General features: G+C 37.1%; 1 protein-coding gene across 16 annotated transcripts in view; it reads left to right on the top strand.

Annotated features, from left to right (window-relative positions):
- Positions 1 to 20,836, top strand: part of ATP11B (ATPase phospholipid transporting 11B (putative)) — a 121,137-nt gene that overhangs the window by 71,329 nt on the left and 28,972 nt on the right. For 7 of the 16 annotated variants that reach the window (XR_015162202.1, XR_015162201.1, XM_086395850.1 and 4 more), the window contains 6 exons: positions 913 to 1,066; positions 5,940 to 6,042; positions 9,213 to 9,358; positions 10,783 to 10,842; positions 12,456 to 12,583; positions 14,073 to 14,211. Coding sequence is in view for 8 of the 16 variants with exons in the window: in XM_086395850.1 (XP_086251976.1) it covers positions 913 to 1,066; positions 5,940 to 6,042; positions 9,213 to 9,358; positions 10,783 to 10,842; positions 12,456 to 12,583; positions 14,073 to 14,211 (730 nt within the window). In the remaining 8 variants the exon portion in view is untranslated. Of the gene's footprint in view, positions 1 to 912; positions 1,067 to 5,939; positions 6,043 to 9,212; positions 9,359 to 10,782; positions 10,843 to 12,455; positions 12,584 to 14,072; positions 14,212 to 20,836 lie in introns of those variants that run through there. The other 9 variants (XR_015162212.1, XR_015162205.1, XR_015162213.1 and 6 more) reach the window with 3 other exon arrangements.

Genomic DNA, 20,836 nt, shown 5'->3' on the forward strand with positions numbered 1-20,836 from the left:
GCCTTCAACTGCATAAGCTTGCTCCAGAATGTAAATCTATACACTGCTTCTTTCACTGAGAAGTTCTTTTTACCAAAGGCGGAGTGGGGTGAAGCAGCTGAACAAAATAGTGTGCTCAATAATATACTTTATTTACATACTGATGCAATAACATACTGATTATGATAACATACTTGTTTTCTCTTTCTTGTCACAAATAGTCCTCTCAACTGCCAATAATTAGACCATGTTTTGAAATAGTCCTCAGTATCATGTATGCCCACAAGAGAGGTGTTATCCATGTTCCACCATTGTAATACCTGGCATTACACTCCATTGTAGGGTTAAATATCAAGAGACAATTGATGGTTTCTTCATTCCTTGCCTTGCTACTTAAATATACAGTGAATCTAGCTTGTAAATTTTCCTGAACATTCTTGATTTCATTAAATTTTTTAAAATTAGAACTTGCTAAATATATAACTAGTTATATTTTTATTTTTCTAAGATTTTTTATACAGTTTGAGAGAATATCCTCAGATTATGTGTCACAATTCACATTTTAAAAAATATAGTTTCTGTGTGTGTATCAGATCAGATCAGTCGCTCAGTCGTGTCTGACTCTTTGCAACCCCATGAATCGCAGCACGCCAGGCCTCCCTGTCCATCACCAACTCCCGGAGTTCATATATATCAATTCATTGTAAAATTGAATATCATCTATTTTACTCTTCATATCAATCACTCTCAGTTCTACTTAATCTTAACTTTCAAATGGTAGAACTCTATTCCCTGACATGTCAGTTTTGTAACGGTGAAGTCTATGGGTGAATTATCCAATTTCCAGTAAGAATATTTTGTTTACTAAATAAATGAAAATACTATGGCTTTATACATGTCTTACAGAGGATATCATCATTTTCTTTTTTTTAGGATTAGAGAGGATCATGTCATTCAGCATGGTCTGGTGGTAGACGGGACCAGTCTGTCTCTTGCACTCAGGGAGCATGAAAAGCTATTTATGGATGTTTGTAGACATTGTTCAGCTGTAATGTGCTGTCGTATGGCACCGCTACAGAAAGCAAAGGTACGTTTATTTCATAACAAGTCCCATTGAGATACTTTGATTTAAAAGTATTCTTTAACATTAATGCCTCACATAGTTCCATTTGGTGATATACAGTATATGAATCTTAACCAGGAGTCAGTTACTTCTCGTAATATGAATTTTAACCATATACATTAGGCCTTTGGAAATTTCACAGTAAATATTGAAGTTTCAGTTATTCATAATAACACAGAAATAGATCATTGTAACCTAGAAATGACCATGTGATAGAGAGCAGTTTGTGATATTCCTGAGACACAAATTTGAACTACAATAACAAGTCTCATGAGTTTGTTACTTAACTGGTGAAGGAGCCTATAAGACTTCAGTTCATCTGCACCTCTAGGTCATTCTGTTGATCTTTGCTTATTCTTGCATTCTCATGAATTGATAATTCTCTTTGTTAAAAATGAATGTTAAGTGCTAAGTAGAACTTTAATAAGGAGTTAAAAAGCCAATTAATTGTGATATGAAGCTGTAGTTCAGTTCAGTTCAGTTGCTCAGTTGTGTCCGACTCTTTGCGACCCCATGAATTGCAGCACGCCAGGCCTCCCTGTCCATCACCAACCCCTGGAGTTCACCCAAACTTATGTGCATCAAGTTGGTGATGCCATCCAGCCATCTCATCCTCTGTCATCCCCTTCTCCTCCTGCCCTCAATCCCTCTCATAATCAGAGTCTTTTCCAATGAGTCAACTCTTCGCATGAAGTGGCCAAAGGATTGGAGTTTCAGCCTCAGCATCAGTCCTTCCAATGAACACCCAGGACTGGTCTCGTTTGGGATGGACTGGTTAGATCTCCTTGCAGTCCAAGGGACTCTCAAGAGTCTTCTCCAGCACCACAGTTCAAAATCATCAGTTCTTCAGTGCTCAGCTTTCTTCACAGTCCATCTCTCACATCCATACGTGACCACTGGAAAAACCACAGCCTTGACTAGATGGACCTTTGTTGGCAAAGTAATGTCTCTGCTTTTGAATATGCTATCTAGGTTGGTCATAACTTTCCTTCCAAGGAGTAAGCGTCTTTTAATTTCATGGCTGCAGTCATCATCTGCAGTGACTTTGGAGCCCCAAAAAACAAAGTCAGACACTGTTTCCACTGTTTCCCCATCTATTTGCCATGAAATGATGGGACCAGATGCTATGATCTTAGTTTTCTGAATGTTGAGCTTTAAGCCAACTTTTTACTCTCCTCTTTCACTTTTATCAAGAGGCTTTTTAGTTCCTCTTCACTTTCTGCCATAAGGGTGGTGTCATCTGCATATCTGAGGTTATTGATATTTCTCCCAGCAATCTTGATTCCAGCTTGTGCTTCTTCCAGTCCAGCGTTTCTCATGATGTACTCTGCATATAAATTAAATAAGCAGGGTGACAATACACAGCCTTGACGTACTCCTTTTCCTATTTGGAACCAGTCTGTTGTTCCATGTCCAGTTCTAACTGTTGCTTCCTGACTTGCATATAGGTTTCTCAAGAGGCAGGTCAGGTGGTCTGGTAAAACTGTGAATTTTCCACAGTTTATTGTGATCCACACAGTCAAAGGCTTTGGCATAGTCAATGAAGCAGAAATAGATGTTTCTCTGGAACTCTTGCTTTTTCGATGATCCAGCAGATGTTGGCAATTTGATCTCTGGTTCCTCTGCCTTTTCTAAAACCAGCTTGAACATCTGAAAGTTCACGGTTCACATATTGCTGAAGCCTGGCTTGGAGAATTTTGAGCATCACTTTACTAGCGTGTGAGATGAGTGCAATTGTGTGGTAGTTTGAGCATTCTTTGGCATTGCCTTTCTTTGGGATTGGAATGAAAACTGACCTTTTCCAGTACTGTGGCCACTGCTGAGTTTTCCAAATTTGCTGGCATATTGAGTGCAGCACTTTCACAGCATCATCTTTCAGGATTTGAAATAGCTCAACTGGAATTTCATCACCTCCACTAGCTGTGTTCGTAGTGATGCTTTCTAAGGCACACTTGACTTCACATTCCAGGATGTCTGGCTCTAGGTGAATAATCACACCATCGTGATTATCTGGGTCGTAAAGATCTTTTTAGTACAGTTCTTCAGTGTATTCTTGCCACCTCTTAATATCTTCTGCTTCTGTTAGGTCCATACCATTTCTGTCCTTTATCGAGCCCATCTTTGCATGAAATGTTCCCTTGGTATTGCTAACTTTCTTGAAGAGAGCTCTAGTTTTTCCCATTCTGTTGTTTTCCTCTATTTCTTTGCATTGATTGCTGAGGAAGGCTTTCTTATCTCCTTGCTATTCTTTGGAACTCTGCATTCAGATGCTTATATCTTTCCTTTTCTCCTTTGCTTTTCACTTCTGTTCTTTTCACAGCTATTTGTAAGGCCTCCTCAGACAGCCATTTTCCTGTTTTGCATTTCTTTTCCATGGAGATGGTCGTGATCCCTTTCTCCTGTACAATGTCACGAACCTCCGTCCATAGTTCATCAGACACTCTGTCTATCAGATCTAGTCCCTTAAATCTACTTCTCACTTCCACTGTATAATCATAAGGGATTTGATTTAGGTCATACCTGAATGGTCTAGTGGTTTTCACTACTTTCTTCAATTTAAGTCTGACTTTGCCAATAAGGAGTGCATGATCTGAGCCACAGTCAGCTCCCAGTCTTGTTTTTGCTGACTGTATAGAGCTTCTCCATCTTTGGCTTGAAAGAATATAATCAATCTGATTTCATTGTTGGCCATCTGGTGATGTCTATGTGTAGAGTCTTCTCTTGTGTTGTTGGAAGAGGGTGTTGCTATGACCAGTGCGTTCTCTTGGCAAAACTCTTATTAGCCTTTGCCCTGCTTCATTCCGTATTCCAAGGCCAAATTTACCAGTTACTCCAGGTGTTTCTTGACTTCCTACTTTTGCATTCCAGTCCCCTATAATGAAAAGGACATCTTCTTTGGGTGTTAGTTCTAAAAGTTCTTATAGGTCTTCATAGAACCGTTCAACTTCAGCTACTTCAACATTACTGGTTGGGGCATAGGCTTGGATTACCATGATATTGAATGGTTTGCCTTGGAAACGGACAGAGATCATTCTGTCGTTTTTGAGATTGCATCCAAGTACTGCGTTTCGGACTCTTGTTGACCATGATGGCTACTCCATTTCTTCTAAGGGATTCCTTCCCATAGTAGTAGATATAATGGTCATCTGAGTTAAATTCACCCATTCTAGTCCATTTCAGTTCGTTGATTCCTAGAATGTCGACATTCACTCTTGCCATCTCCTGTTTGGCCACTTGCAATTTGCCTTGATTCATGGACCTGACATTCCAGGTTCCTATGCAATATTGCTCTTTACAGCATTGGACCTTGCTTCTATCACCAGTCACATCCACAGCTGGGTATTGTTTTTGCTTTGGCTCCATCCCTTCATTCTTTCCGGAGTTATTTCTCCACTGATCTCCAGTAGCATATTGGGTACCTACTGACCTGGGGAGTTCCTCTTTGAGTATCCTATCATTTTGCCTTTTCATACTGTTCATGGGGTTCTCAAGGCAAGAATACTGAAGTGGTTTGCCATTCCCTTCTCCAGTGGACCAATTCTGTCAGACCTCTCCACTATGAGCCATCCGTCTTGGGTAGCCCCATACAGCATGTCTTAGTTTCATTGAGCTGGTGGTCCCTGTGATCAGATTGGCTAGTTTTCTGTGATTATGGTTTCAGTGTGTCTGCCCTCTGATGCCCTCTCTTAACACCTACCATCTTACTTGGGGTTTCTGTTACTTTGGATGTGGGGTATCTCTTCACGGCTGCTCTAGCAAAGCGCAGCCACTGCTCCTTACCTTGGACGAAGTCGCCCCTCCTGATCTTGAACATGGAGTAGCTCCTCTCAGCCCTCCAGCGTCCATGCAGCCACTGCTCCTTGGACGTGGGGTTGCTCCTCTTGGCCGCCGACCCTGACCTGGGATGTGGGGTAGCTCCTCTCGGCCACCGCCCCTGAGCTCGGGCGTGGGGTAGCTCTTCTTGGTCGCCGCCCCTGACTTCGGGCGTGGGGTAGCTCCTCTCAGCCGCTGCCCCTGACTTTGGGCGTGGGGTAGCTCCTCTCGGCCGCGCGGTCCGTTGCAGCCGATGTGGTTCTGCGCGGTCTGTAGTTAGGAAATATTTAATGTTCAGCTATGATTCAAGTGAAAACCTATACAAATATTTTTTGTAACTGAAACCGTCACAAGTATATGCTTTGAAATATACATCTAAACATATTATTTCACATGTAGAGCTAATAAACTGTACATCCAGGTGTGTTTTTTTTTTTTTTTTGGCTTCATGGGGTTTTATTACAGTGCCTGTTTTATTATTATAACCCTTATACCCCAGTCTGTGGACATTAAACTGGAGACCAAACAGACCTAATGCCTAAATCCTTTAGAAAAGTGCATTCAAGTATTCCAAAGAAACCTTTCTTTAGATTTCATTGAATTTAATTTTGATGGCTTTTTAAATTTTTAAGAAACTTTATTACAAGAGAAAATAAATATCTTTCCTCTGTATCAAATGAAAATAATTTCTTGAGAGAAAAAAATTGCCTGACAAAGTTCAATTAATTGTAGTTAATTTTTTACACAATTATTAAGCTTTTTATAAATTTAAGCTGTGTTTAACAGATTCTTACATCCCATCATAAAATCCAAAGACCACAATCTGTTTTGTTGTCATTTCTGAAAGACATTCCTAACGTCTTAATGGAGACATTCCTCAAACAGTGAACCCCAGTGCATATTACTGTCCAATGTAAAACTAATTTTTTATTGTTCTTAAAGCAGATCATTTCAGATAAGTAATTTTATATAAATATAAGAAAATTGAAATTTTATTATAATTAATGAGTTGTATGTCTTTCAGGTAATAAGACTGATAAAAATCTCACCTGAGAAGCCAATAACATTGGCTATTGGCGATGGTGCTAACGATGTAAGCATGATACAAGAAGCACATGTTGGCATAGGTGATTGATATTTTTTCTTTGAACTTCTAAAGTTATAATTATTTGATGATAAATCTTTTGTAGAATAAAGTACAATGTCACATATACGAATGAAAACTAAATGCAGTGGTGTAATATATCACATCGTATTTCTGTCAGAAACCTATCATTATTAAGCCCAATATTTAGGATTTTTTTAAAATATTCATTTGGCTGCCCTGGGTCGTAATTGCAGCATGGGGGATCTAGTTACCTGACCAGGGATTGAACCCAGGCCCTTTGTTTTGGGAATGTGGCATCTTAGCCACCTGGACCACCAGGGAAGCCGCAAGATGTTTTAATTGCAAATTTTCAAGGAAATAAATACCACTAGTGAATTTTATCTTCGCCAGTTCTTCTTCCCAGTAAAGTTAGTTTAGTTTTACATGCAATTTTGTACCTTTTTAAATACTTTTACGCAGTATTTTTATCATTTTTAAATTCTAAGTTCATGATATATATAATTATTCTTATTTTAGAATATTATTATTTACTTTATACATTAGTCTAAAGATTTTGGAATGTATTTTAAAGATAATTTTAGAGACAGGAAATTATACCAAACTATAAAATTTCAAGTAACTTTCTAATTTAATAACCTTTATGCTAATTTTTTTCTATTTTTGCCTAAAATTTTTATTAAATTCAGAATACTAAAATCATTTTATTATATTTATATTACCATTCATTTCCCACTTAAACCGTATTTTGACCTGTCTTCCTCAATAATTTTATTGAGGAAGCAAAAGAGAGGAGTATGGGTTTTTGTTGAAGGATAAAATTTTAGAGTTAGAAAAGAAGATAGTCCTTGCTCTGGAGTTGACTATGTGATGAATACTGATCAGGTCCCATATTTCCAGTGTATCCCTCAAATCAGCTTCTTCCTCTTTGGGATAATTAACTCTTCATTTTGTAAACTTCACTTTCTTTATATTGTTTATACTGTTGTTTCCCAGAAATCTTCATGATAATTTTATAACTTATTATATCATATGTTAGAGTATAAAAAGCTACAATACTTGTAACAGTTTGATTTTATCAATAATATGATAACAGCCAGACCAGTGAACAGAATCAGTTCGGCACATCTGGAAATTTAGTATGTAACAAAGGAGATGTTTCAAATAAGTAAGGAAACAAATTATTTGATTTAATAAAACACTGATATAACTAGTTATTTGGGGGGAAAAAGTGAGTCCCTTTCCATTGCTTATAGCAAAACAAATTCCAGATGGATTAGGATTTAAATAATTTTTGAAGGCCATAAAAAATAATAGACTTTAGTGAATAATCCTGTTATTTGAAGTATGGAAGGATCTTTTAAGTACAAAACCAAAGAAAGCAAGGAACTGAAAAGGAAAAAGATCAACATGTGTGACAGAAGTAAATACTTACATAAAAAAATTTTAAAGACAAACTAGTAAAGAATATTTGTAAAATAGATGATAGTCTTAGTATTCCTATTATGTGAGGTCTTAATTTAAGGAGAATAAGAAAAACACTCTAGTAGAAATCTCCGTAATAATCAAAAAGTAAGTTAAAATTGCCTGTCAGATTGGCAAAAAAAAAAAAACCCTGAAATGGACAAGGGTATAGACTTCCCAGGTGGCACTGTGGTTAAAGAACTCCCCTGCCAATGCAGGAGATGCAAGAGATGGGGGTTCAATCCCTGGATCAGGAAGATACCCTGGAGTAGGAAACGGCAACCCTCTCCAGTTTTCTTGCCTGGAAAACTCCATGGATAGAGGAGCCTGGTAGACTACAGTCCATGGGGTCATAAAGAGTTGGACACAACTGAGCACACAAGCATGTAGATTAACAAATGCCCTTAAATGATGTTAGTGGGCACGTAAATTGGTACACCATGCATTATTATATATAACAATTTTAAATGTGTGCCCTTTGGACTTCCCTGGTGATACAGTGGATAAGAATCTGCCTGCCAGTGTAGGGGATGTGGTTTCAATCCGTAGTCCAGGAAGATTCCACATGATACAGAACAACTAAGCCTGTGCACCAAAACTGCTGATCTCTCGTGCCACGACTAGTGAAACCCTCATGCTCTAGGGCACGAGAGCCACAACTAATTGAGCCCACATGCTCCAGCTTACGAAGCCCATGCTCCTAGATCCTGTGCTGTGCAATGAGAGAAGCCATTGTAATGAAAAGCCTATGCACCACAGCAAACAGTAACTCCGACTTGCTGTACTTAGTGAAAGCCTGTGCATAGCAAAAATAAAATGTGTGCCCTTTGACCTAGTGACTAGGCCTCCAGGAATTCCTTTTAAGAAAATAAATGACTATGTTAGCAAGCACATATGTCCATATGTAGTAAGTAAACAATGTCCATAATGTAGAAAGTGATGAAAGCAGATTACAAAACAAATAATCCCATCTTTATGTACTTATTTGTATGTATGTTAAGTGAACATACATGAAATATGCATAAGAAAAACTTCTAAGAGTATATAGACCAGAAATAGTGGTTTACTCTAGGAGCTGTGAATACAGATGATTGTCTTTACATGTTGGAACATTTTCATCCTTTTATGACAAAAATAGAAAATTTTAATTTTGAAAAAATAATTTTTTCAATTCTGGTTTCACATTGAAAAAACAAACTTGGAAATAACTTTTGAAACCTAATGAACTATAGTAACCTCAAAAAAAGTGCTCATATTTGTGAGATAAAATTATGTACTGATTTCAAGTAATATTGTACATTTTTCTTTTAAAAAGCACACTGAGTTTTGTGTGTGAGTTTTAAAACTGTTAAACATGGTTATTTTGACTTGATTCAGCATATTTTTTGTCCTTGGAAATAGAGATATGAAAGCTGTTTTATGGCATTCTCTTCATTAGAATAAAAAAATGTTCTTAGATCCTGAACTTTTAATATTTTATATCAATTTTATTCTAATTCTTTGAAGATTGATGTTACATGCCTAGTATATGTTATAGCTTTGTATTAATTACATATTTGATATAAATAGAGCAACCTTTTGGGAATCTATTGTCTACTATAATTTAGGATATAGTGATCCTAAATCCAGGTTCAGCTGCTACAGATAATTAAGGTATTTTCAGGCATATCTTAAAATTTACATTTACCAATTATCAGTGAACTAACCTTTTTGTTCCCTGTATTACAGGAATCATGGGTAAAGAAGGAAGACAAGCTGCAAGAAACAGTGACTATGCAATAGCTAGATTTAAATTTCTCTCCAAATTGCTTTTTGTTCATGGTCATTTTTATTACATTAGAATAGCTACCCTTGTACAGTATTTTTTTTATAAGGTGAGTTTCATGGAGATATTTTAGAGTTAATTGATAACAGTATTTGAGGTTTCAGTTTAAGGAATGTTATTAATATTACCATACAAATTAGTCTGAAATTTTTTTCTATAAGTCAAAATAATAGTCTATGGCATATACTTTTATTATTTTATCATAAATCTAATGTGTACTCACAGAAAGCAAATCAGTGGTTGCCTGAGGCCAAGAGTGTGAGTGAGAGAATTGACTAGAAAAGTATATGGGAGAACTTTGCTTGACAGAAAAGTTCTTTAACTTGATTGTGGTGGCGGTTACATGGATGTATGAATTTGTCAGGACACATCAAAATTCATACTTATTTTATTCCATGTAAATTAGAACATGAATGGTTTGATTTCTTTATTGTTATTTTGTCCGGAACCAGTAGTAAGTTTTAATTTTATCTCCAATATTGTGATTTTAAGCAGAAGTTCTTAATCTTTTTTGGGCCATGAATGACTGGTAGTCTAGTAGTATAAACTACTCAGTATAGGGATTTTAGATGTATAAAATAAAATGCATAGAATTACAAGGAAGCCAATTATGTTGAAATATTGTTCTATCTCTTGACCCTTTGGGCAAAGATGGGATTATTTGGAACCAATGTTAAGCGCCTCTGAATACCAAGACATTTACTACATCAGAGTGTTCTGTGTTGCATGCATTTCTATAATTAGTAGCTGCAGCCCAATGAAAGAACACAGGTAGATTGTATAATGCTAATAGACGATGTTGGCAGTTTTTTCTTAGCTTATTATAACAACTTTTGCTGTGACCTGGGCTTCCCTGGTAGCTCAGCGGTTAAAGCGTCTGCCAGCAATGAGGGAGACCCGGGTTTGATCCCTGGGTTGGGAAGATCCCCTGGAGAAGGCAATGGCACCCCACTCCAGTATTCTTGCCTGGAGAATCCCATGGACGGAGGAGCCTGGTGGGCTACAGTCCACGGGGTTGCAGAGTTGGACACGACTGAACGACTTCACTTTCACTTTCAAGGCTTTTGTAATGGAAAGAGATTTTGATCACTCCATTTATTGTATTTTAAATATTTTTGCATTTTAAAGTAATTTTAGCCCTAAAGTTTAAGCAAACCTTCCTAATTGTATTTTGTATGAAAAGTATTGAATAATAGTTATAAATTCAAAATTATCATATTGTTTGGCAATGATAGGAGTCAAAGGTATTTTCATTCTGACATTTGCAGTGCTTCATAGACTACTTTTAGGCATTTTTTAATAAAATGGGATTCTTATTTTCCTATTTTTGTATGGACAAGTTCTTATGGGCAGATCTACTTACCATATCAACTGAGATTATTTTCTGGACTCTTTAATAAAAGTCATTTTTATAAATCATTTCTCATTTAGACTTAAATATTTCAATTATTTCCATTTAATCTTGTTTTTCAGAATGTGTGCTTTATTACACCCCAATTTTTATATCAGTTCTACTGTTTGTTTTCTCAACAAGTAAGTAAATAGAGTCTTTTGTTTTATCCTTTTAGATAAAGAGTAGAGTATATGTGTTCAGGTTTTGTTAAATACTTGGAGGGACCTTTTCTATTTTTCCTAGTCCTACAGATAACTAACTAGACATAACTTTTCTTATAGTATATTTAATTAGCTTAGCGTCAGTATTTCTTTTTTCTGATTTTCAGTTTGAAGTGAGTGTGAATACCAAAAAAATATTTTAACTGTGGATGCTTTTTTTAAAAAATAGATATTATTACTCTTAATAGCTTATGAGAGGACTTTGCTATTTTCAACTTATGTATAGTACTTCTATAAAATTCATATCAAGCCAGGCCCCATAATTGTTGGAAGATTACATCATTATTTATTTTTTGACTCATAGAATTTTTTTAAGATTTGAAAGAAACATAGTGATTGAGTCCAGGGATGACATATAGGTTTCATCTCAGAAGGTAAATAATTAAATGGAGGTTCCAAGAGTGCTATATTGAAAAGGGTTCTGAAGCTATATGACTATATGCTCACAGGGAAAACTTTGTCATAGGTTAACAGTAGCTATAATGAACACTTGATGGGTCTTTTCTTTGTACACATGTCACACAGAGAAGGAAACTGAAATCCATAGGGATTAAGTAACTTGCCCAGGATTACATAGTTAATAACTAAACCATGCTTGGACCTATTGCTTCTGACTACTTGAGCACCCTTCTCACATATCATACTCAGCATCTCTAATTGATCAAGACATTTGTTCTAATTTATTGAAAGTTTTAATTATCTTAGGTTTTTGGGGTTTTTTTAAATGAGTTTTTTCCTACCCTTAATCACCGTTTTCTCCTTTGTTTACAACCTGGAACTCTAAATTTGAGACATCTGCTTGGACATTGATTGCTAGTAAAAATGTTTTACTTGGATGAAATAGAGAATGCTGTGAGAGCATGTGACAAGAAGACTTAACCTATTTTGATTAGGTTTTCAGGGAATTTATAGTACAATCTGAGAGACAGTATCAATGTTAGTAAAAGCTATATGTGAAGAATAGGCAAAGTGCTAAGCACTTAGTACCAACAGTAGTACATATAACTGTTTAGAAGAAGCAGCTATCATCAGGAATTTGAGCCAGTGTTTTTTAAGTTTCATGGATCATGGATTAAAGAAAGTGTAGGACTTAGGTTGGAAGACAAAGCTATGAAAGCAAAACTATATGTGTAGCGTATCAAAGGAATAATAACAAGCCTAGGACACATGTAAGAGAATTGTGTAAAATTACATCCCAGTGGTCAAATTAGAATGTCTTGAAATATAGATCCATCTGACTGTAATAGCAGAATCACGTGACATAACAAAATATTCCAATTTCCACAAAGAATATAAATGTAGAAACATTATGTTTATATAAGAAACCAGTTCAGTTTAGTCGCTCATTCGTGTCCGACTCTTTGTGACCCCATGAATTGCAGCACACCAGGCTTCCCTGTCCATCATACTAAAATGGATTCAGTGTAAACTGAAAATATGTAATTTTTATGATGCTTCTTTGTAATTATATGAATAAGTATAATAGTAATGTAGGCTAGAGTCTACAAATTCCTACAAATTTCTCTTTCTAGACACTATATGACAGCGTGTACCTGACTTTATACAATATTTGTTTTACATCCCTGCCTATTCTGATATATAGTCTGTTGGAACAACATATAGACCCTCATGTATTACAGAACAAACCCACCCTCTATCGGTAAGTGTTTTCCAATATTAAATGTCCATACCACCTCTTGCAACAAGTAGTACATTATATTTCAATAGTTATCCATTTTTAAAAGTATCTTAAAAATAAGCAAGTATATCAGGCAGTTTCTTGGTGATTAATGTCTTACTAAAGGAAGTACTTAGGTTCTCGTATGATTTATAGGTGTTGAACATTGAAGAGAATATTTGAATGATTTTTCCAATGTTTTTAGGAATGAATAGTTTGGTCCTAGGAATGCATTGAGCAGTTGCATAATTTGCACTTACTGTTTTAAACCAATAATACTCTGTTTCATGGGTACACACAAAAGTTATTCATTACTTAGTTGTCTCTAGAGTTCCTAAAAAATAGTTCGTGTTCTAACCCTGCCAAATTTATGGGTAGTAATTGATGCAAAATATAGAGTTGAGGCCATTAAATCCCATCCCAGGCCCCCTGGGTTTTCAGGACTAACTTATGATTACCATATTTACTTGACCTTTACGCTTATAGAGATATTCAGTTATCCAGAAATGGCAGTAACTTACCTTGATTTCCCAGGATATCTAGGGCTAGGCTTGACCCAAGATTGTGCATAGTTGTTTAGTCGTGTCTGACTTTTTGCAACCCCATGGACTATAGCCCGCCAGGCTTCTCTGTCCATGGGGATTCTCCAGGCCAGAATACTGGAGTGGGTTGCCATGCCCTGCTCCAGGGTATCTTCCCAACCCAGGGGTTGAACCCAGGTCTCCCGCGTTGCAGGAAGATTCTTTATCATCTGAGCCACCAGGGAAGCCCAGGAATACTGGAGTCGGTAGCCTGTTCCTTCTCCAGGGGATCTTCCCAGCCTATGAATTGAACCAGGGTCTCCTTCATTGCAGGCAGATTCTTTAGCAGCTGAGCTACTGAAGCCCTGACCCAAGATTGGCACAGACTTTTCTTCTCATAATAGCTGTTGATAGATTGTGAACTCAGTTAGGAACCTCAGTGCTGAACCTAGCTCACATGACTCCACCATAAAGAAATAATCATGGCTGAGTTATAACAGAATATAACAGAATTTGACAAAGAGGGAATTCCCAGGCAGTCCAGTGGTTAGGATTCTGGGCTTTCACTACCAGGGGGCCAGGTTCAATCCCTGGTCAGGAAACTAAGATCCCATAAGGCACACATTAGGGCCCCAAAAAAAGTAATAGCAAAGAAACAGCAACTTTACACAATTAAACTGAAGAATTATGTATCATAATTAATCAAAATCAAAAATATATCATATTTCCTTATCAAATGAGAAATTGTATTTGAATATGAGAATTATAAGCTATTACACAGCTGTATGATTTACAAGCAGTGGTTTGTAAATTAGGTTTTGTTCTTCTAAAATTTGTAAGCAATTTTAAATTAAAAAGCCATCTTGTTTTTTAATTATCAAATGGTAATAATTATTTAGATAAATAATAAGTCCTGATGTATTTTTTTTCTCTTTTTTTTAAATTTGCAGAGACATAAGTAAAAACCGTCAATTAAGCATGAAAACATTTCTTTATTGGACCACCTTGGGTTTCAGTCATGCCTTTATTTTCTTTTTTGGATCCTATTTTCTCATAGGGAAAGATACATCTCTGCTTGGAAATGGCCAGGTAAAATATACAGTTTTTTACCCAATGTTTTTAATAATTAATGTAGTTTGGCTTTTGATAACTTTCTGTCATAAAAAATAAAGTAAAATTACATTTAAGTTATAAAGTTGTATATATTAAAATGTAATTATTAAAAGGTTTTAACTTATTTTTAATCAAATTTCATACAAATGAAAATTAAAACAGAAAGGCAGTGCAGTGTAATTTTAATGTGAAACTCAAATTACCTAAGTAGTTTTGCGGGTTCAAAAATTAATTCATATAAGGGGATATATTCATTCCATTGCATGCTGTTCACTTCAGGATTGTGTTTTAATAATAGCTACTGTTTATTTAGTACTTAATATTGTGCTCAGTGCTTTACATGCTGCATTTCCATTAATCCTCACAGTAATTCTATTGGCTTTTTCAAATGAGAAATAGAGACAATGTCTAGGGTTTTGCTTTTAAATGGATGTATATTTTTTTTTTGGTAAGCTTAAAAAGTGCTGCTGTACTCTTTAGTGCACACCAGCAATCCTGAAGATGTCAAGGTACAGTTTAGAATGGCCATATTTCTGAAATTTAAAATTGGAAAGGAGTGCCACACAGTTTGTTGCTTCTGTGTCCTGACTGGAATGCTCATGTTGAGAGATTCTTTGCAGAACTAGGCCTCTCTCTCTAGGCTTAACTAGATAGGTTAGGAAGGAAAGAAATAACAACTGTAGTCCTGTGATAGACTGAAAATACTTGTCACCTTTCAGTTCAGTTCAGTCGCTCAGTCGTGTCCGACTCTTTGCGACCCCATGAATCGCAGCACACCAGGCCTCCCTGTCCATCACCAACTCCCAGAGTTTACTCAGACTCACGTCCATCGAGTCAGTGATCCCATCCAGCCATCTCATCCTCTGTCGTCTCCCTCTCCTCCTGCCTCCAATCCCTCCCAGCATCAGTCTTTTCCAATGAGTCAACTCTTCGCATGAGGTGGCCAAAGTACTGGAGTTTCAGCCTCAGCATCGGTCCTCCCAAAAAACACCCAGGACTAATCTCCTTCAGAATGGACTGGTTGGATCTCCTTGCAGTCCAAGGGACTCTCAAGAGTCTTCTCCAACACCACAGTTCAAAAGCATCAATTCTTCAGCGCTCAGCCTTCTTCACAGTCCAACTGTCACATCCATACGTGACCACTGGAAAAACCATAGCCTTGACTAGACGGACCTTTGTTGGCAAAGTAATGTCTCTGCTTTTGAATATGCTATCTAGGTTGGTCATAACTTTCCTTCCAAGGAGTAAGCGTCTTTTAATTTCATGGCTGTAGTCACCAACTGCAGTGACTTTGGAGCCCAAAAAACAAAAGTCTGCCACTGTTTCCCCATCTATTTCCCATGAAGTGATGGGACCACATGCCATGATCTTCGTTTACTGAATGCTGAGCTTTAAGGCAACTTTTTCACTCTCCTCTTTCACTGTCATCAAGAGGCTTTTTAGTTCCTCTTCTCTTTCTGCCATAGGGTAGTGTCATCTGCATATCTGAGGTTATTGATATTTCTCCCGACAATCTTGATTGCAGCTTGTGCTTCTTCCAGCCCAGAGTTTCTCATGATGTACTCTGCATAGAAGTTAAATAAGCAGGGTGACAATATACAGCCTTGACATACTCCTTTTCCTATTTGGAACCAGTCTGTTGTTCCATGTCCTGTTCTAACTGTGCTTCCTGACTTGCATATAGGTTTCTCAAGAGTCAGGTCAGGTGGTCTGGTATTCCCATCTCTTGAAGAATTTTCCACAGTTTATTGTGATCCACACAGTCAAAGGCTTTGGCATAGTCAATGAAGCAGAAATAGATGTTTCTCTGGAACTCTCTTGCTTTTTCGATGATCCAGCGGATGTTGGCAATTTGATCTCTGGTTCTTCTGCCTTTTCTAAAACCAGCTTGAACATCTGAAAGTTCACGGTTCACATATTGCTGAAGCCTGGCTTCGGGAATTTTGAGCATTGCTTTACTAGTGTGTGAGATGAGTGCAGTTGTGCGGTAGTTTGAGCATTCTTTGGGATTGGAATGAAAACTGACCTTTTCCAGACCTGTGGCCACTGCTGAGTTTTCCCAATTTGCTGGCATATTGAGTGAGCACTGTCACAGCATCATCTTTTAGGATTTGAAATAGCTCAACTGGAATTCCATCACCTCCACTAGCTTTGTTCGTAGTGATGCTTTCTAAGGCCCACTTGACTTCACATTGCAGGATGTCTGGCTCTAGGTGAGTGATCACACCATAGTGATTATCTGGGTTGTAAGATCTTTTTTGTACAGTTCTTCTGTGTATTCTTGCCACGTCCTCTTAATATCTTCTGCTTCTGTTAGGTCCATACCATTTCTGTCCTTTATCGAGCCCATCTTTGCATGAAATGTTCCCTTGGTATCTCTAATTTTCTTGAAGAGATCTCTAGTTTTTCCCATTCTGTTGTTTTCCTCTATTTCCTTGCATTGATCACTGAGGAAGGCTTTCTTATCTCTTCTTGCTATTCTTTGGAACTCTGCATTCAGATGTTTATATCTTTCCTTTTCTCCTTTGCTTTTCACTTCTCTTCTTTTCACTTGTTACCTTTAGTTTCTGTTTTCTGCTAGCAATACTTAAGAACTCCAAAATATATTTGCTGTTGGGAAAATATGACGTTTTATCTGTGCAACAAACATTTATTGAGGACTAGCCATTCCCATGTCAGAGAAGGCAATGGCACCCCACTCCAGTACTTTTGCCTAGAAAATCCCATAGACGGAGGAGCCTGGTAGGCTGCAGTCCATGAGGTCGCTAGAGTCGGACACAACGGAGCGACTTCACTTCCACTTTTCGCTTTCATGCATTGGAGAAGGAAATAGCAACCCACTCCAGTATTCTTGCCTGGAGAATCCCAGGGACGGGGAAGCCTGGTGGGCTGCTGTCTATGGGCTCACACAGAGTCGGACACCACTGAAGCGACTTAGCAGCAGCAGCAGCAGCAGCCATTCCCGTGTACTATACTAGTGCCTAGATTTATGAGAGAAACCAACACACTCGGTTATAGAGCTTAGAATCTTGTGAGAGATACCGGAAATGAGCAATTGAAATAACACAATATTCAAGGGCATAAAGGAAATGAATTTCAATATTAGGCTTTAACCATGCAAATCCCTTTAGGATGTAGAATAGGAACATACATATTATTGCCACTTGTGAGGACATGCTTAGCCAGGTTTGGAATCTAGTTTGTGTAGCATGAATGTTAACAGCATTTCCCCCAAGTAATTGAATTTTATTGAATTTTTTTCTCTATGCCAGGTGTATTCCATGTATTAACTTACTAAATTGTAACAACAATCCTATATGAGGAAAATATATGTTACTTTTTTCATATTAGAAAAGTAATCTCAGGTTAAGAAACTTGCCTCAAGTCACATAGTAAATAAATTACAAAAGTATAATTCAATATTATATAATTGATGTATAATATTCTATACTATACAGTATAAATATGTATAATGTCAAAGCCTGTATGCTTTGCCATGATCCTAAATTCTGTTGAGAAACAATTATTAGCCTGGTACACTTCTGTGCAGTATTACCACCTGTGCAAGGACCATCAAATATATATATATATATATATTTATTTGCCTGTGCTAGGTCTTGGTTGCTGCTCACAGGCTTTGCAGTGAGCAGGGGCTACTCTCTAGCTGCAGTGCAATGGCTTCTCATTGTGGTAGCTTCTCTTGTTGCGGAGCAGGGGCTCTACAGTGTGGTCTTAGTAACAGTTGTGGCCCATGAGCTTAGTTGAGTCTTTGCATGTGGGATCTTTCTGGACTGGGAATCGAACCTGTGTCCCTGCATTGGCAGGCAGATTCCTAACCAATGAATCACCAGGGAAGTTCAGTCATCAAATATATAAATATATGGATGAGCATGCCCATTTCCACCTAAAATACTGGGCCAAAAATGGGACAGAATAAACAGGGGGAAAAGTTAAGAAAAAAGGAAAATGTCATTGGATAAAACAGAAGTTAAAGAGATCTCTTTTGTGCTAGTTACTTTTCTTCTGATTTTGAAATACTATATCCGAAAAATATACAAAAAAAAAAAAAACCCACCTGTTCTCCTTGTACCGTAATTATTCCTATCATTTTTACATATTTCTATTATTTTTTCATTAACCTCAGAATTTATATCCTCTTATTTCTCAATAACCTTATCATCATTTTCCCCTTAGTATTGCCTTAGTGATTTTTCTTATTAAAAATGCTTCAAAAATATTTTTTCATAGCTACGTAATATTCAGTTCAGTCGTTCAGTCCTGACTCTTTGCGACCCCGTGAACCGCAGCATGCCAGGCCTCCCTGTCCATCACCAACTCCCGGAGTTCACCCAAACCAATGTCCATTGAGTCGGTGATGCCATCCAACCATCTCATCTTCTGTCATCCCCTTCTTTTCCTGCCCTCAATCTTTCCCAGCATCAGGGTCTTTTCAGATGAATCAGCTGTTCCCATCAGGTGGCCAAAGTATTGGAGTTTCAGCTTCAACATCAGTCTTACCAATGAACATCCAGGACTGATCTCCTTTAGGATGGACTGGTTGGATCTCCTTGCAGTCCAAGGGACTCTTGAGAGTTCAAAGGCATCAATTCTTCCACGCTCAGCTTTCTTCACAGTCCAACCCTCACATCCATACATGACCACTGGAAAAACCATAGCCGTGACTAGATGGACCTTTGTTGACAAAGTAATGTCTCTGCTTTTCAATATGCTGTCTAGGTTGGTCATAACTTTCCCTCCAAGAAGTAAGCGTCTTTTAATTTCATGGCTGCAGTCACCATCTGCAGTGATTTTGGAGCCTATTATATGGCATAAATTATTTAAGAATATTACAGTTTTGATTTGCTTCTAGTTTTTAGTGACTTTATTTTAAAATTAAATCTTGAGCATGCTTTATATGAAAGAAAAAATCTTAATGAAAGGTAAATTGTTGTTGGCCCTATGGTATAAAAGTTTTTTTTTTCTTTTTACCATAAGTTAACTACCATTTTTTTAACTCAAATTGTATATCATTAAGTTCCTTCCCCTTTTAGTCTACCAGTTCTGTCACTCAGATATATGCCACTAGAAATTAATCTACCACTCCCTGCCACCAGTACTAGTAGATAACAGTGGGAAAGGGGCATATGTTACAGTCGGTCAGATTGGATTTACATCCTAGCACCTGAAGTTATCATTTGAGTGATTTGGGATGAGTTAGTTAACCTCTCTGAGACTCAGTTTCCTCCTTCAAAATTAGGAGCTTAATTACTACCTTATAGGTTTGCTGTGAGGAATAAATGATATATGTAGGGTGTTAGGCATAGTGGCTAGCATACAGAAGTACTCAACCTTCAGAGTATTGTTATGATTGCTATCAAGTCTTTTTACTGAAGACCTTGTCCTACCCAATCCCATCTAGCCTACTTCTCCCACAAACTCTCTCTTTAACTGTGTAACTGCCCTTGCTGGCTCTCTCAGAACATGCAACATTCATTTCTAGTGTTCAAAGCCATTTCTGTTTCCTCTCTAGAATGCTGTTGCCTCTTTCTCTTATGACTGTCTATTCTTCAGGGTTGAGCCTAGGTTGTAATTTTGAGAAAGAAAAACCTTTTTGTATTTTTTACTACAGAATTTTTTTTTTTAAGTGTTAATGATTTTAATTACTCTTTTATACTATACATGTCATCAGCTGTTGAAACCTAATCATCAAATGATAAGAGCTCTGTGTTAAGATAGAAATATACTATTTTATATTTGTATTCCACAGAGAAGTCAGTATCTTTATTTTAATTCAAATGATTTAACCACTGTAATTGCCAATCAGGTCATTAAAGGCACATATGCAATTTAATTCCTAACAGTAGATATAGATTTATTTTATTTAAAGCTTGTATGATTGAAATGTCTTTGATTATCTAGTTCATTGCATACTTTTCCTGCATATTCTCTTATTCATGAGAATATTTAAAGCACTATTAATACTCCAATCAATAGGAAGTTATTCATATACAGAGAACAGAAAAATATACATTGCTTCTTACGGTATCATCCAACAATTGGTCAATGTTTAAAATGAATAATAAAGAGATAGTTTGTACTGGAGAACTGAACAACTGATTAACTCTATAGAAGGTAATTGTCTTATAGATCAATGTATAGTTAAGTTAAACCTGTTACAAAATTGGAAGAAGTTATATTTTTTTTTTTTTACTATTTCTACTTCCTGGCCTCCTCTTCTCCCTTGAATGTACTCCTGTGGGACTTTCCCCCAAAGCACTCTCATCCAAACCATGTTCTTTATGGTCAGCAGCACCCATTTTATTGCTAAATCCAAGAGCGTGCCTCAGCCCTTATGAACTCAACCACTGGGTACAATTTATGCAGCCTTCCTGCCTGCCACAGTATCTTCTCTCAGTCTCTATAAGTTACTTTGGCTTCATTACCAGCTATTCCTTTTCAGTCTTTTAGGGACCATAGTAGCTGCCTTCTTCCTGCTTCCATTCTTTCCCTTCCTACTATCCATTCTCTGCACAGCAGCCCAAATGAGCTTATAAAAATGAAAAAAATTTTGGACTACCTCTTGGACTGTATTTCCTACCAC

This window comes from Bos grunniens, chromosome 1 (genome assembly GCF_055505025.1).
Source record: "Bos grunniens cultivar Pamir isolate PY7600 chromosome 1, Bosgru_T2T1.0, whole genome shotgun sequence".
NCBI classification, from domain to species: Eukaryota; Metazoa; Chordata; class Mammalia; order Artiodactyla; family Bovidae; genus Bos; species Bos grunniens.